The 17,617-nt window shown below is 39.5% G+C and overlaps 1 protein-coding gene across 2 annotated transcripts in view; it reads left to right on the top strand.

Moving 5' to 3' along the window:
* slc27a1a (solute carrier family 27 member 1a) overlaps positions 1-13,184 on the top strand; it is a 30,980-nt gene extending 17,796 nt beyond the window's left edge. For both annotated transcript variants that reach the window (XM_057817719.1, XM_057817718.1), the window contains exons 5-13: positions 1,893-1,962; positions 2,049-2,140; positions 2,224-2,333; positions 5,873-6,082; positions 6,153-6,279; positions 6,347-6,484; positions 9,570-9,734; positions 12,246-12,392; positions 12,458-13,184. In XM_057817719.1, the coding sequence (XP_057673702.1) occupies positions 1,893-1,962; positions 2,049-2,140; positions 2,224-2,333; positions 5,873-6,082; positions 6,153-6,279; positions 6,347-6,484; positions 9,570-9,734; positions 12,246-12,392; positions 12,458-12,615 (1,217 nt within the window). In that variant the 3' untranslated portion in view covers positions 12,616-13,184. The remainder of the gene's footprint in view (positions 1-1,892; positions 1,963-2,048; positions 2,141-2,223; positions 2,334-5,872; positions 6,083-6,152; positions 6,280-6,346; positions 6,485-9,569; positions 9,735-12,245; positions 12,393-12,457) is intronic.
* The last annotated feature ends 4,433 nt before the right edge of the window (positions 13,185-17,617 follow it).

The following is a 17,617-nucleotide window of genomic DNA, read 5'->3' as shown; positions in this document are numbered from 1 at the left end:
GTAATTGGATAACGAACGTTTATTGCGTTGCACATTAAGTTTTAGCAGATGTAAAACAAAGAAACAAGTGTTTATGCCAGCATTAACATTTATTTTGGCTTGCTAAATGCAAATACAAAATTAAATTCCTAAATGTTTCTTCAAACAATGCAGAAATGCAATTGAATTTCAAAAGAGCAATAAATTCATTTAAAACTAAATTAAAATACCTGAGCTTGGCCTCAAACGGTCTTAAAAAAAATAGAATCTAAGTACACCAAAAGAACAATTGGCTAACTTGCATAGCAAAATCTGCCACCGTAAATGCTATAAAATGCTTTTTTTCCCCCGTTCAAACACATAATCCCACAAAAAAACACATAATGCCACTGAACACTGCTAAGTATACTTCTAAACTAAATAACAAATGCATAAACAAACATATTAGCTCCAACAAAAACATACCTTAGGTTGGGCTTAACAGGGAGCAGCTGGATTCAGCCATGTTAGGCAGGTTATGGCATATTCACTGTTGCCACGAGAGCCACCCAAAACAAAACTAAATACAACACTTTCAAAACGAACCATTAAAATGTCACTCTAATTGAACGAACCCTTGAAGCAGCAAAATTTGATTTGAAGCTTTGTTCTAATTGAATTAGTCGAGTTAATCGTTGCAGCTAATTGATTAATCCATCGATTAGTTATTTCGAATAATCGAGTAATTGGATTATGAAAATTTATTGCGTTGCAGAATAAATAATAAACATTGCTTGATTACTGATAAACTAAAAATCTCAGTCAGGTTTTGACAACTGATCATAAACGTTTAACATATTGGCTTCAATTTGATGTATTCCACAACGAGGTTGAGCAAATGAGCACGGAATAATTGAAATTCCAAAAATGGCACCTTTTTGACAAGTTTGCAAACAAGTCACTATTGTCATGAAACTTGAAAATGAAAATGAATAGAAATTTTTCTGGGAGGGGTCTGTTCATCCCCGGTTCTTCTTGGAGAGTATCAATGCCATTGTTTATTAACTCTATTTCCTCTGAATCCACGCCCCCTCTTTCTGGAGATTCCTCATCAGACTCGGCATAATTTACTACTTGTACTTGCCTCTACGGACTGGATGGTCTTCTCCTGGTGTTCCACACCTTCTTCTACCCCTGCCTTGCCGTTGTGATTCCATATTTTCAGTATAATTGTGATCAAAATTAATTATTCCAAGGCAGAGAGAGCATATAAAACTTTACGGATGCAAATTGTCGGCCACTGACGTGAACTTAGAAGGGATATTTCCAGTCGGCTAGGCAAAACTCGTTTAGTTATGATGCTGCAGTGATGCCATGATCTGGTGTTGAATGAAAGCACTATGATTCGTCTATTCACTTATCAAAAATGACATCTTTACAATGAATGCATAAACAAAGATATCAGCTCAAACAAAAACCTTAAGTTTGTCTTAACGGGGAGCAGCTGGTTTCAGCCATGTTAGATGAGTTATGGCATATTTACTGTTGCCACTAGTGGGTAGTGTATCCACCCAAATCAATAAAACTAATTGCAACACTTTCAAAACAAACCATTAGAATGTCACTCTAATTAAACGAATCCTCGAAGCAGGAAACTTTAATTTGAAGCTTTTTTTAAATCGAATTACTCGATTAATCGTTGCAGCGCTAATAACGATCTAATAACGATCTTGCGATATGGCGATACAACAATTATTAATACATGGGTCAGGAAATCCTTCTGGGATGTTCTACAAAACAACTAATAAACAGAAAAGCAAGATATTATCATGAATTACATGTTTTGGAGCTTTTCATAGTCCTTTTCTTGTTTCAGTTTCTCGTGTATTATACTTGCTCTTATTACTGAAGTATGTTAACGTTCTCCTCTGCAGACTGTTTGTTTTACATCTACACCTCTGGCACCACAGGACTACCCAAGGCTGCTATTGTCGTGCACAGTAGGTATGTTCCCCTTCTCAAAACCACAACAAAAAAATGACGTAGCATGTGTATCAATACACGTTTCAGAACAAGTGTGTGTTGTACAGGTACTACCGAATCGCTGCTTTTGGCTACTACGCGTTTCGGATGCGCCCAGATGACATCATCTATGACTGTCTTCCTCTCTATCACTCAGCAGGTTCCGAAGACATCTCATTGGTGGCACTTTTTTGCCTCGCCACTGCGGAGCGTTACTGAATCATACACTTTCCTTTTTGACAGGTAACATCATGGGCGTCGGGCAAAGTCTGATACATGGCGTCACTGTTGTCGTCAAGAAGAAATTCTCAGCGAGTCGCTTCTGGGATGATTGTATCAAGTACAATTGCACTGTAAGTGACAGTGGTTCTTAATTACATTATACCAAAGGGGCAAAGCCATATTGTGTATAGAGTTGTCCGATAATGACTTTTTAACTGATAGCCGATATACCGATTAGGGTTGTTCTGATCATGTTTTTTTGCTCCCGATCCGATCCCGATCGTTTCAGTTGGAGTATCTGCCGATCCCGATATTTCCCGATCCGATTGCTTTTTTTTGCTCCCGACTCAATTCCAATCATACCCGATAATTTTTCCCGATCATATACATTTTGGCAATGCATTAAGAAAAAAATGAATAAAACTCGGACAAATATATACATTCAACATACAGTACATAAGTGCTGTACTTGTTTATTATGACAATAAATCCTCAAGATGGCATTTACATTATTGACATTCTTTCTGTGAGAGGGATCCACGGATAGAAAGACTTGTGACTTTGTATATTGTGACTAAATATTGCCATCTAGTGTATTTGTTGAGCTTTTAGTAAATGATACTGTAGCCATGCCTAAATGCATGATGGGAAGTGGAACCATGACTGTGCGTAGTGCTACCAATTGATATATCTTCTCTGCGTTGGGAAATAAAATAGGGTGTTAAGAAAAAGATCAATTGCTACCTTGCTTCCCATGATATTTCTAATCGTAGGGAGAGGGATTGTAAGGCTTTAGTCAATTAAAAAAAGGCTCCAAAGGCTGCCAAAATCCATTCTACTCATTTTACGCTGCGTTTTATCTCTCTATATAGGTAAAACGGCGCCATTACAAATTGAGCGCGACAATGCGTGAGTGGGTCGTGCAGTGCATGCATTAATTGCGTTATTTTAACGTGATACATTTTTTAAAAAATTAATTACCGCCGTAATCAGGATAAATTTGATAACCCTACCTTAAGCCTAAACTAAAGACTCTGGATGAGTGTAACATATTATGTCTGTAACGTTAAATACAATTAGAAAACGATTTGATTAAAAAAAAATATATATATATATATATATTTTTTTTTAAAAAAGGCATGGCCGATATTTTTTTGGCGATTCCGATACTTTGAAAATGACGTGATCAGACCCGATCGCAGGACATCTCTAAACAAACTCTTTTAAATAAAATTAAAATAAATGCAATGCTTTAAGTGAGCCTAAACCCACAGCCACAGCTCAATATTATTACCATCGGAACAAAAATAACTGAATTATTTTTCATAATAAGCAGGTGCGTATGACTCGTATCATGTTTACAATACACACATGCTCTTCCTTAGCAAAGACAGTTGCCAGAGAGAAAAAAAACACGTTTTAGCAACGCTAGACACAATAAACGCGTTGGAGTTAACTCTCATAGCTGGTGGGAAAGGTTCTTGACAGTGTTTACTAACCTTTAATTTTTGTATATATGCGAAATCCTACTGGAGATATTGCCTCCTCAGCAGTCACCCTCCGCAAACATGTTTTACATGTCAATTGGCCCTCCTCCTCTAAGCCGTGGCCGTCTGTAACGTTTCTGTTGCCGAAGTATTCCCATCCCAGCAATTTTGTTTTCTTCGATGGAGGGAAATAGTTTAAGGAATTTCACCTCCTCCAGCCATCGTGTAGCACAGCTGACACGAAGCAGCAACCGGTGGGGGAAATTTTTGGGACATAAATAATAGCTAATACCACAGGGACTGTATGACGGAAACTTTTTGCAGTTTTGAAACCGTTTTCATACCACATTATACCTTTAAACTGGTAATCGGTGCATGTCTAAATAGTAAATGGAGAGTACTTACAGTGGGACAAATAAGTATTTAGTCAACCACCAATTGTGCAAATTGTCCTACTTGAAAAGATTAGAGAGGCCTGTAATTGTCAACAAGGGGAAACCTCAACCATGAGAGAATGTGGGAAAAAAACAGAAAATCACATTGTTTGATTTTTAAATAATTTATTTCCAAATTAGAGTGGAAAATAAGTATTTGGTCACCTACAAACAAGCAAGATTTCTGGCTGTCAAAGAGGTCTAACTTCTACTAACGAGGCTCCACTCGTTACCTGTAATAATGGCACCTGTTTTAACTCATTATCTGTATAAAAGACACCTGTTCACAACCTCAGTCAGTCACACTCCAAACTAACACTATGGCCAAGACCAAAGATCTGTCGAAGGACACCAGAGACAAAATTGTTGACCTGCACCAGGCTGGGAAGACTGAATCTGCAATAGGTAAAACGCTTGGTGTAAAGAAATCAACTGTGGGAGCAATTATTAGAAAATAGAAGACATACAAGACCACTGATAATCTCCCTCGATCTGGGGCTCCATGCCAGATCTCACCCCGTGGCGTCAAAATGATAACAAGAACGGTGAGCTAAAATCCCAGACCCACACGGGGGGACCTAGTGAATGACCTACAGAGAGCTGGGACGACAGTAACAAAGGCTACTATCAATAACACAATGCGCCGCCAGGGACTCAAATCCTTCACTGCCAGACGTGTCCCCCTGCTGAAGCCAGTACACGTCCAGGCCCGTCTGCGGTTTGCTAGAGAGCATTTGGATGATCCAGAAGAGGACTGGGAGAATGTGTTATGGTCAGATGAAACCAAAATAGAACTTTTTGGTAGAAACACAGGTTCTCGTGTTTGGAGGAGAAAGAATACTGAATTGTATCCGAAGAACACCATACCCACTATGAAGCATGGGGGTGGAAACATCATGCCTTGGGGCTGTTTTTCTGCAAAGGGACCAGGACGACTGATCTGTGTAAAGGAAAGGATGAATGGGGCCATGTATCGAGAGATTTTGAGTGAAAATCTCCTTCCATTAGCAAGGGTATTGAAGATGAGATGTGGCTGGGTCTTTCAGCATGACAATGATCCCAAACACACAGCCAGGGCAACAAAGGAGTGGCATCGTAAGAAGCATTTCAAGGTCCTGGAGTGGCCTAGCCAGTCTCCAGATCTCAACCCCATAGAAAATCTGTGGAGGGAGTTGAAAGTCGGTGTTGCCCAACGACAGCCCCAAAACATCACTGCTCTAGAGGAGATCTGCCTGGAGGAATGGGCGAAAATACCAGCAACAGTGTGTGAAAAGCTTGTGAAGAGTTACATAAAACGTTTGGCCTCCGTTATTGCCAACAAAGGGTGCATAACGAAGTATTGAGATGAACTTTTGGTATTGACCAAATGCTTATTTTCCACCATGATTTGCAAATAAATTCTTTAAAAATCAAACAGTATGATTTTCTGGTTTTGTTTTTCCACATTCTGTCTCTCATGGTTGAGGTTTACCCATGTTGACAATTACAGGCCTCTCTAATATTTTCAAGTGGGAGAACTTGCACAATTAGTGGTTGACTAAATACTTATTTTCCCCACTGTATATAGCGCATTTATCTACACGGATACCATGCCCAAAGGGCTTTACATTAGCACACATTTACCCATTCACACACACATTCACACACCAATAGTGCTGCTGCCATGCAAGGCGCTGCCAAGCCACTACTTGACAGGACTTGAATTATTCCACAGTGGCCAGTCCATGTATTTACCCATGTTTCCTTTAGGTTGTCCAGTACATCGGCGAAATCTGCCGCTACCTGCTGTCTCAACCGGTGCGACCGTCAGAAAAGGCCCACAAGGTTCGCCTGGCCGTCGGAAACGGTCTGCGTCCCAGCGTGTGGGAAGCTTTCACCGAGCGTTTCGGTGTGCCGCGAATCGGAGAGTTCTACGGAGCGACCGAGTGCAACTGTAGCATAGCCAATTTGGACGGCAAGGTCGGCGATTAGTGCGACGTTTTTGAAAATTTGCCGAAATGAAAACATGTAAACCAGTCTTTGTTTCTAGGTGGGGGCCTGTGGATTTAACAGTCGCATTCTACCCAATATTTACCCCATCCGTCTGGTCAAAGTGCACGAGGACACCATGGAGCTGGTCCGGGATAGCCGAGGCCTCTGTGTGCCCTGTCAACCCGGTAAATAATCCAAAACGATCCTCTATGACTTGAAAGTTACCCACTGGGTGACTTCTGTACTTTCCAGGTGAGCCGGGTCTCTTGGTGGGCCGCATCAACCAAAAGGATCCCCTGAGGCGATTTGATGGCTATGTTAACCACGAAGCTACTAACAAGAAAATAGCTCAAAATGTCTTCAAGAAGAATGACACAGCCTATTTGTCAGGTAAGTCATAGACGTTCAATCAATTCTGGCAGTAAATGATCATGTCCCATTGATGGTAGCTTTGCATGTAATGCAAAAGCAACCATGCTTGCTTCAAAATGTTATTCCGGTTTTTTGAATGGCGTTTCTTCTGCGCGCTGCACAACCCAAACAGGGTACCTGCGGGTTATTAAAAGTATTAAAAAAAGCATTGAATTTAGTTTTCCATTATTAAAGGTATTAAAAGTATTAAATTAGCTGTCGTAAGTCTGGAATTTTTTCACCGTGGTTTTAATTTTCAAGAACATCTCAGTGCAACCTAAATTATATACGTGACAAAGTTTGTTTTTTTTAATCCATAACGAAGATGACGCGTAAAATTTTTACGATGCACTGCACCTCGTGCGTGCGCGCCGTTAGCATCATTAGCATCAACATCACAACAGCAGGCAATCGCACAGTACTGTGTGCTAACGCAAGGAACTGCTCAGATGCCTTAGTTGTTATGTTCGACGAAAGCCTCAACAAGACAACCAAGTCCAAACAGTTGGACCAGCATGTGAGGTATTGGATCTGCAACCAAGTCGCATCCAGATACTTTGGGTCGTAGTTTATGGGTCATGCGAAGGCAGTGGACCTGCTTAACATTTTAAAGTAAGTTGCCAGTTTCTCCAATTAAAATGTGTTAGATGCAATAATGTATTTTTGCACGGTTTGCCTTTCGAATGAATGTAAATTTTGCAGTTTTAACTCAAGAGTTAGCCATGTTCAATGGGGTATTGGCAGGTGCACTAGCCTTACCATTGATAAACCGGAGTCGTAGATTCACCATCACTCTCAGATACACAACACGGTTGACACTGTCTATTATTGGAACGAGTGCAGGGTAACATTGATCTGAATAACATGGCATGGTGATAGGCAAATTATAATGTAGGTGATAGTAAAACACCTCCTGGTATATTTAAATGTTTCTCTTGATTAAATAAGAGTATGGATTTTCTCTATCTGATTAAAAGAAATGTCTTCAATAGCTAACAAAGGATTAACATGTGTTTTGTATACTTCTTGTAATGTGATTAGAAAAAAACAATTACCAAGGGAAATGGTCATGTGTAGCTTTTTTATTTTGTGGTAGTTAGTGATAAACTACTGCCATTTAGTGGCTGTTTTTTAAACTTTCACTGCCAATTGCAAGCACTTTACAGTTAAGGTGGCCAACTTGACAATCACCGACATACCACCTTGAGTAGGTCCTCTTAAAAGGGAAACCTGTTGTATTGCAAATATAATTTCTGGAGTTGCTTTACAATAATAGTGTAAAATCCATTTCATCCTGGGAAAAAAATTCTTAAAGACCTTATATTTAAATGTGTTTTAATTGTATCTTCAATAAATGTGCATTCTTTTGTCAAACACACTTAGTAATTGAGGTTAAATTTGATGTTCAGTGCTTTATTTTTTTAATATGATTCAATATTATCTAAATAATGGGTGCGAGAAAAGTATTAATTTTCAGTTGAAATGGCATTAAAAAAGGTCTTAAAAGTCTTGAATTTAGATTTATCAATCCTGGGGGGACCCTGACAACACCGTTCGAATACCGAAATGACCGGAGTTCTCGTGCGACGCATGGAATCTTTTGATTGTTCCTGCAAAAATTACCGTTCACACCAAAATGCGGGTTTTTTTAAAAAAAGAAAATGTATCTAGTAGAGCTTAAATGATTACTCGAATATTTCGAGTAACTCGATTTTAAAAATTGATCGGGGAATCGTTTAATTTCGCCACTTCTTAGCGTGTCGTTTTGCCCGGACTACTTTTAATGGGGCACAAGACGCTGACGTCACGTGCGTGCAGGAAGAAGACAGGTGGCGGGTAGGGTTGTTCCAATCATGTTTTTTTGCTCCCGATCCGATCCTGATCGTTTTAGTTTGAGTATCTGCCGATCCCGATACTTCCCAAATCCGATTGCTTTTTTTTTTTTGCTCCCGATTCAATTCCAATCATTCCCGATAATTTTTCCCAATCATATACATTTTGGCAATGCATTAAGAAAAAAATGAATAAAACTCGGACGAATATATACATTCAACATACAGTACATAAGTACTGTATTTGTTTATTTTGACAATAAATCCTCAAGATGGCATTTACATTATTAACATTCGTTCTGTGAGAGGGATCCACGGATAGAAAGACTTGTAATTCTTAAAGGATAAATGTGACTTTGTATATTGTGACTAAATATTGCCATCTAGTGTGTTTGTTGAGCTTTCAGTAAATGATACTGTAGCCATGCCCAAATGCATGATGGGAAGTGGAACTATGACTGTGCGTCGTGCTACCAATTGATATACCTTCTCTGCGTTGGGAAATAACATAGGGTGTTAAGAAAAAGATCAATTACTACCTTACTTCCCCACATTGCTTCCCACGATATTTCTAATCGTAGGGAGAGGGATTGTAAGGCTTTAGCCAATTAAAAAAAGGCTCCAAAGGCTTCCAAATTTCACTCTACTCATTTTACGCTGCCTTTTAGCTCTCTATATAGGTAAAATGGCGCCATTACAGATTGAGCGCGACAATGCGTGAGTGGGTCGTGCAGCGCATGCATTAATTGCGTTAAATATTTTAACGTGATACATTTTTTAAAAAATTAATTACCGCCGTTATCGGGATAAATTTAATAACCCTACCTTAAGCCAAAACTGAAGACTCTGGATGAGTGTAACATATTATGTCTGTAACGTTAAATACAATTAGAAAACGATTTAATTAAAAAATATATATATATTAAAAAAAGGCACGTCCGATATTTTTTTGCCGATTCCGATACTTTGAAAATGACGTGATCGGACCCGATCGATCGGCATATTTGATTTTAACCACTTATGAATATAGAGGTAATGTCGAAGAAGCTGACGAAACCGAAGAGTAAGGCATCAAGAAAAAGCAGAAAATTTCAAAAAGTGTGGGAGCATTTCAAGCTGGTGACCTAAAAAAAAGTTTTATGAGATTCATTGATGGAATTTTCAGTAGAATACTCGATTTCTAAAATATTCGATTGCTGCAGCCCTAATTTGGACGCCTGTATCTCTTGTAGGTGATGTCTTGGTGATGGATGACTTAGGCTACATGTATTTCCGAGACCGCAGCGGCGACACTTTCCGCTGGCGGGGAGAGAACGTGTCCACCACAGAAGTGGAGGGCATACTGAGCAACATCTTAAACCAGACCGACGTGGCTGTGTACGGCGTGACTGTGCCAGGTGAGTGAGTGCGAAATCTATCTTCGTATTTAAATTTAAGCAGCAGGGTTCTTGAAATCCTTAAAAATGCTTGGATTTTACTTTTGTGTTTTCAGGAAAAATGTTTTTCTTTTTGTACAATCGTTTGATTAAAAGCATTTTAAAATGATATTGGACAATATCGACACTGGTTTTTCATTATCGGTTTTGGGCACTTTGCCCTTGCACTTGATCCAAAAAACTGATGTTTGCACAATTTTGATTTAAATAATAAATATAGTGGTGCAATATAAGCACTTTTTCCATAACGTCAGTTGAAGTAGTTATTTTTCAGAGAATGTTTATTTGAAAACCTTGAAGTAGGGATGTCACGATCGCATATTGGTGAGTCCTGATTTTGAGAATCTACCAATACTGAGTCTTGGTCTTACTTTATTACTTCTTAGCCCTTAAAAAATAAAATTAAAAAAATATTTTTGATCTAAAACACAATCTTTTTTACCCGATTGCGATTCTCTGAAAAATGGCACACTCGGTCCAATTTCCGATCAAGTGATGGGATCGGTCACACTACTTCTTTGAATTTGATACATTTATCATTATTAAAGCAGACAGTGGAGCATTAAAATTCAATTAGCCATAATATGTTAAGTCCAAGACCGCATATATCTGTATCTGTTTGATATCAGATTGTTTGAGTTGGACAATATCAGGATACCGGTTGAAACAATCATTATCGGACAACTCTAGCTTTATGTTGTTGTTGGGAACTACAGTTCCACACAAATGTACATCAAGATATCATTTAGCTTAGCAGTTGGAGGTGTGGGAGCCATTTATGAGTGTCCAAAACGTCCAAGAAAGCGCCTTTATCACGCTTTCATCGGCCATGATGTGTGTGTCTCCGTCCACTGAACAGCATTCCATCACTACGCCAGCACCGCTGTCATAGGCCCTGTTTAGTTTGCCACAAGACGCTCACCGCTGCTGGAACCACACTCTCCCATGGAGATTTGCAGGATTCCCGCGGGTCATAAAAAATTTTTAAAATTCAGATAATCAAGGTCTTAAATTGTATTAAATTTAAAATATGGATAATCAAGGTCTTAAATCGCCTTAAATTTAATCCATTCACTGGATATTGGCCCAAAAAAGCCCTACTACTGTGGGACCATTGAACTTACGAGGAAGTAAGTAAACATCGTATTTTGTTTTATGTCAAATACTGGGATCATGGTACACGTTTTAATACGGAGGTGGCTTGCATTTTGTGGCTGATTGTCCATCGTGAATGCCCTCATCGTGTGCCCGGTTTTCTGTCAAATTTTCAACCCCATCAGAAATTGCGTCTTTGTGTCAAAAATTGCCACGAATACAGCGATTACAAAGTAAACACGACAGATTTATTTAAATAAAGGACTATTTACTTACGTTTAATCATTGAAGAAAATGTAAAAAATTTCTCCTCAGACACATTCTGCCATGTTAGCTGCACAACAGCTGCACGCCTATCTCTCACTTTTTACGTCTTCGCCGTGTAGTAAAGCATTATTTTACGCCATATTCGTGTTGACCATGTGGCAGCTACGCGCTCCTCTGACGTCGGCCGGTTTGTCCAGCTGCTTCCCCAGCAATATAGCTCTCCTGCCCGCTGCAGGGGAACGAGTCCAACAAGCTGTAACTTGCTCGCCGCTGTGCGGGTTGCCGATCGTCGAAGACAATCGACAACCCCGCCGCCCCGTGACACGGTCCGTGGTAGTATTCTGTGATTTTTCGCTTCGAAAGCCGAAAAAAAGAGAAGGAAACATCACTCTGTTCGGGTTAGCATTTCGGCTATCTGTCACGCCTCCTGGTTTGTTCACGCTCTCCCAAGCCGGGGCAGGGAAATGACAAAAGTCGGACTAATGCCGGTGGCATAAAATATAGTTTGGGAGGTGCAAGAAGTGGACAGTTTTGACCATTATGGAGTAATTTTGCCATGTTGTCTTGAATAAATGCATCTTTATTATTTCATATTCCATTTAGCACAAGACAGTTATTTGTCATGACCATGCCATTTATTTAGCTATTGGAGAAAAATAGTCAGATAAAAAGAATATCCTATAAAAATATTGGAGTTGTTCTGAATAATTTCCCCTCAATGGGCTGAATTCTAAATCAGATGAAAGCATAACCCTGCTGACGTCATCCTCATGTTGGGGACGCTAGGGCCCTATAATAGTAGGCGTGGCTAAACGGCAGATTAAAAGACTAAATTTCTCGTCATCTGCGTTTTTCCAAATTGTTGCATATTGTCAAATCGTCTCAAAATATGATTCTAATTCACATAATAATGCTATTTAAGAGTTTGTTTTTTTAATCCTGTCGTAGGCACTTTAAGGCAAAACACTACCGCTTTTGTCCACCTGTGCTACTAAAATTGACCAAAACTGAAAGCTCCCTAGAGTTGCTTTAAAAATTGCTTGAATTTGGGCAAGAAAAAGATGTACGAACCATGAAGATACTTGATATTCTCCCATGTATTGTGCTCAGGTGTTGAAGGGAAGGCAGGCATGGCCGCAATCGCCGACGCCAACGGCACTTTCGACTGCAATGCCTTCCTCCAGAAAGTCCAGACCGCTTTACCGCCATACGCTCGTCCGGTATTCCTACGTTTATCACCGACCGTCGATACTACAGGTAAACCACGGCTAACAATTTCCATTTCTTAAATCGTGTCTAATCGTGTTTTTCACATTTTGTAGGTACCTTCAAAATCCAGAAAACCAGGCTGCAGAGGGAAGGTTACGATCCACGCTTTACAAGCGACCGGATCTACTTCCTCAACGTGAAAGTGGGCCGCTACGTGGCCATCAACGATGAGCTCTTCGCGGCTATAATGGAGGCCCGAGTTCATTTATGATGCGAAGTCTGGAATTTTAACCCTTCAGGGAACAGAGCTGACAAGACTACTCACCAAGGCAGCATTGTTACAGGTGACTTTTTTGTTTTTTTAACACTTAGGAGTAATATGCCGCGTAATGTGCTGGGCATTTTTTTTTTTTTACCTCCGCCACCTCACAGAGCCTTCGCTGTACATACTTGAGTGGTCATTCTGAATTTAGGAGCACAATACAGTGGCTAAGTCACCTTTGTCAGAGGGAACTAGACGTTATTCTCATAGTGTTACGCGACGCCATGAAGGGAGTTGCGAGGTCAAAGACTAATGTTTGTTATGCCGTGGATAGGGAATAAAAAGTTTTCATGTTCTCATGTTTGTTCTTTAAAAAAAGTTTCATGTCCGCACGTCTCAAAAGCCACCATTGTTAATGTGCCTTATGTCAGGAAAAAAAAATTGAGTTTTATGCAAAAATTGTTTTGAAATGCACATACATCAGTGAAATGATCAGGAAGTAGTGAAAAAAATAATATATACACCTTCCAATGACAGCTTTTGTGTGAACTCCAAATTAAAGTTTGAATCTAAAACAAGGCTTGGCGTTTGTTTCATGTTATTTGCAATAGTGGCTTTGAAAATGCAAGGTTCGTACGCGTACGAGAAATCCTTGAAAATGCTTGGATTTTTACCATCTCATCATCAAAGTTTGAAAACTTGCGTCAAGTCCTTGAAAATGCTTGGAAGTGTTAGGCACACAATATTTCTCAGTGTCTAAAAATGGAAATGATTAAATGAAGGAAAGTCGAATATTTTTGCTTCATCGCTGCTCCACGCTCGTTCTGTTGTTGCTTTTCCTTAATGTCCTGCGTCACATCGAGTACGGTGCATTTGACTCCGTGCGTGAGCGGTTTGGAGTTTAATCAAGTGAACAGGATACCAGTATAGGATTTAAATGTATACATGTGCATTTGCTGTGGTTCAGTTTGATATGTGCCGATTACCGGTTTCAAGGTATACCTTGTTATGAAAACGTCAAGGTTTCAAAACCGCAAAAAAATTTCAATAATACTGTCCCTAAGGTATTAGCAAGGGCGTAGGTTTGCACAGGGACGGTAGGGACAAAACACTACCAACTTTTCAGGATGCTCAAATTGTCCCTACCAACTTTTAAGCAACCTTATTTGCGTTACATAACGACTCCAGTTATATACATTGGGGCAAATAAGTATTTAGTCAACCACCAATTGTGCAAGTTCTCCTACTTGAAAAGATTAGAGAGACCTGTAATTGTCAACATGGGTAAACCTCAACCACGAGAGACAGAATGTGGGGAAAAAAAACAGAAAATCACATTTTTTGATTTTTAAAGAATTTATTTCCAAATTTGAGTGGAAAATAAGTATTTGGTCACCTACAAACAAACAAGATTTCTGGCTGTCAAAGAGGTCTAACTTCTAATGAGGCTCCACTCGTTACTAGGATTAATGGCACGTGTTTTAACTCATTATCGGTATAAAAGACACCTGTCCACAACTTCAGTCAGTCACATTCCAAACTCCACTATGGCCAAGACCAAAGAGCTGTCGAAGGACACCAGAGACAAAATTGTTGACCTTCACCAGGCTGGGAAGACTGACTCTGGAATAGGTAAAACGCTTGGTGTAAAGAAATTACCTGTGGGAGCAATTATTAGAAAATGGAAGACATACAAGACCACTGATAATCTCCCTTGATCTGGGGCTCCATGCAAGATCTCACCCCGTGGCATCAAAATGATAACAAGAACGGTGAGCAAAAATCCCAGAACCACACGGGGGGACCTAGTGAATGACCTACGGAGAGCTGGGACTTCAGTAACAAAGGCTACTATCAGTAATACAATGCGCCGCCAGGGACTCAAATCCTGCACTGCCAGACATGTCCCTCTGCTGAAGAAAGTACACGTCCAGGCCCGTCTGCGGTTCGCTAGAGGGCATTTAGATGATCCAGAAGAGGACTGGGAGAATGTGTTATGGTCAGAAGAAACCAAAATAGAACTTTTTGGTAGAAACACAGGTTCTCGTGTTTGGAGGAGAAAGAATACTGAATTGCATCCGAAGAACACCATACACACTGTGGAGCATGGGGGTGGAAACATCATGCTTTGGGGCTGTTTTTCTGCAAAGGGATCAGGGCGACTGATCTGTGTAAAGCGCAGGTGTCAAACCGGTCCTCAAAGGGCCGCAGTGAGTGCTGGATTTCATTCCAACCAAACAAGATGAATACCTTTTCACCAATCTGGTGTTTTACAAGCATAATCAGTTGATTGCAGTCAGGTGCTGCTTATTTTAGCAGAAACCTCATTGGTTGAACTGTCTGTGCTGGATCTGTTGGAACAAAGACCAGGACCCACTGCGGCCCTTTGTAGAATCGGTTTGACACCACTGGTGCAAAGGAAAGAATGAATGGGGCCATGTATTGAGAGATTTTGAGTGAAAATCTCCTTTCATCAACAAGGGCATTGAAGATGAGACGTGGCTGGGTCTTTCAGCATGACAATGATCCCAAACACACAGCCAGGGCAACAATGGAGTGGCCTAGCCAGTCTCCAGATCTCAACCCCATAGAAAATCTGTGGAGGGAGTTGAAAGTCTGTGTTTCCCAATGACAGCCCCAAAACGTCACTGCTCTAGAGGAGATCTGCATGAAGGAATGGGCCAAAATACCAGCAACAGTGTGTGAAAAGCTTGTGAAGAGTTACAGAAGATGTTTGGCCTCCGTTATTGCCAACAAAGGATACATAACAAAGTATTGAGATGAGCTTTTAGTATTGACCAAATACTTATTTTCCACCATGATTTGCAAATACATTTTTTAAAAATCAAACAATGTGATTTTCTATTTTTTTTCCCCCCACATTCTGTCTCTCATGATTGAGGTTTACCCATGTTGACAATTACAGGCCTCTCGAATATTTTCAAGTGGGAGAACTTGCACAATTAGTGGTTGACTAAATACTTATTTGCCCCACTGTAGGTCATTAAGATCATCTTCCCCATGTTGTAAGGACAGAAAAGACCCTACAATTATTTTCATTATGTCCGGACATACGTGTACTTCTTTACACTTGCTGACTGTGCCGGTCCATTTTTTCCCCCTCCTTCTCTGATGACTTGTTGTTACTCCCTGACAAAGTTTTTTTCAGTTATATTTAATTTCTTTATTTAGACAATGTTGAGTGGTGTTAAGACATATGTTTATTTTTATTTTTATTCCTGGATAGGTCATAGATGATTAACAAGCTTGTATTTTTGTTTATGTTAATATAACTTAAATTATGTTCAAATAATGCCATCTAAATTTGCTTATAAAATCCATTTTTTTCCTGAAGGTTTTCAAAGTGTTTCTTTAGTAGTTTTTGAAAACAAAGGTTTGAATTGAATGGTGTAGGCTGAACCAATACACATTAAAGTTGCTATAGGCGGAAAACACAGACAAGACTGAAAAAGCAGTTCCTGCTCTTGCACTCCTCTTTAAAAGAAACTATTGTATTTTAAGCCAAAACAACTGTTGTGTTTGATAGAACAATATGTCTATATGCTGCCACAGCAGATTCGTGGCGCATTAGGCCCCAGAACCATTTTTAATTTGTCTATTTTACCCTGGAAACCACCTTTTACAGACGTCGCGCAACCGCTTTTGTTTCAACCCAGCCAAAAAACAAAGGTAATTAATTTTATTTATTATTCAAAATGTCTGTCATTTTTAGCTTACAATCATTGATGTGTAATATTTCGTTTAAAAAAAAAAACGACTTTAAAAAATTATTTACTCACATATTTTAAACTTTTAAACAAATGATGTCACAATGAAAAAAATGGTGTCTGTAAAAAATCACGGATATCTACCTCATAACTATCGCTTAATGGCATTTTTTTTGTTACTGTCGCATTTTTTTTTTTTTTGCTGATATGTTAGATGATGAATAATAAAACAAAGAAAAAAAAAAAAACAAAAAAAAAACTTTTAAAATGGCAAATATATGAAAAATGTCGACCTCTCCTTGATGTCTGCGATTTCCGCATCGCGACCCTTGTTATATTACCATGTTTCACCCATAAAATCCAGCTGTGGCCATTCGCAGCTGTGTCTTGACACTCGGTGATACATGCTACATTGAGTTTTTGGATTGAAACAAGGTAAGTACGCGATAATATCTCGTGAAAGTCATGGCGTCTGTAATTCTGCTCTCGCGTGTTCTCACCTCCAGATAGGGTTTTGCTGTTTAAAAAACTTTTTTTTTTTCTAAAATGCCCTCCTGTTCAAAATTTTGTTCCCCCAGAAAATTGAGATTTTAAGGTTTCCGATGATGTGTCACACATGCATATCGGACAATTTTGAAATTTGGCCACATTGGGGGTCTCAGAGCGGAACTTCAAGTCACCTGAGTGTTTTCCGCCTATAAGTCAATTAGAGATGTCCCGATCCGATATTTGGATCGGATCTGACGCCGATATGGGCAAAAAAATGTGCATCGGTATCGGATCGGCCGATACGGAAAAATTCCGATCCAGACTTCCGATCCAGTTTTTTTTGTGGAAAGGCCGGTCCGGGTTTTCCACCGCACCGATTTACATAATCCATTCCAGTTTTTGCTTCGGTTTCCCTAAAATCCGTTCCGCATTTTACGGGACACCTTCAACACACTACATTTTTTAAGACAGTTTACAATATTATTTGCACGTTTTACTGACTGACTATGCCATTTCTGTTTGTTATTTGTAATGTTTTGTGTTTGTCACTGAATAAACAGGTCAGTTTCTTGTTACCAACCGTTGTGTGTTATTCAAACTCACCTAATTCAGCTAATTCAGGCTAAATAACTTTAAACTTTAACACATGCTCAGATAGGTCTGTATTGGTATCGGCCAGTATCGGTATCTGATCGGAAGTGCAAAACAATATCGGTATCGGATCGGAAGTGTAAAAACCTGGATCGGGACATCCCTAAAGTCAATACAGATTTATTTTGCATTGGTCATTATGA

The sequence above is a fragment of the Corythoichthys intestinalis genome, chromosome 16, assembly GCF_030265065.1.
Source record: "Corythoichthys intestinalis isolate RoL2023-P3 chromosome 16, ASM3026506v1, whole genome shotgun sequence".
Lineage (NCBI taxonomy): Eukaryota > Metazoa > Chordata > Actinopteri > Syngnathiformes > Syngnathidae > Corythoichthys > Corythoichthys intestinalis.
Note: the sequence above shows the minus strand (reverse complement) of the source record. Positions and strands in the feature narration are given on the sequence as shown.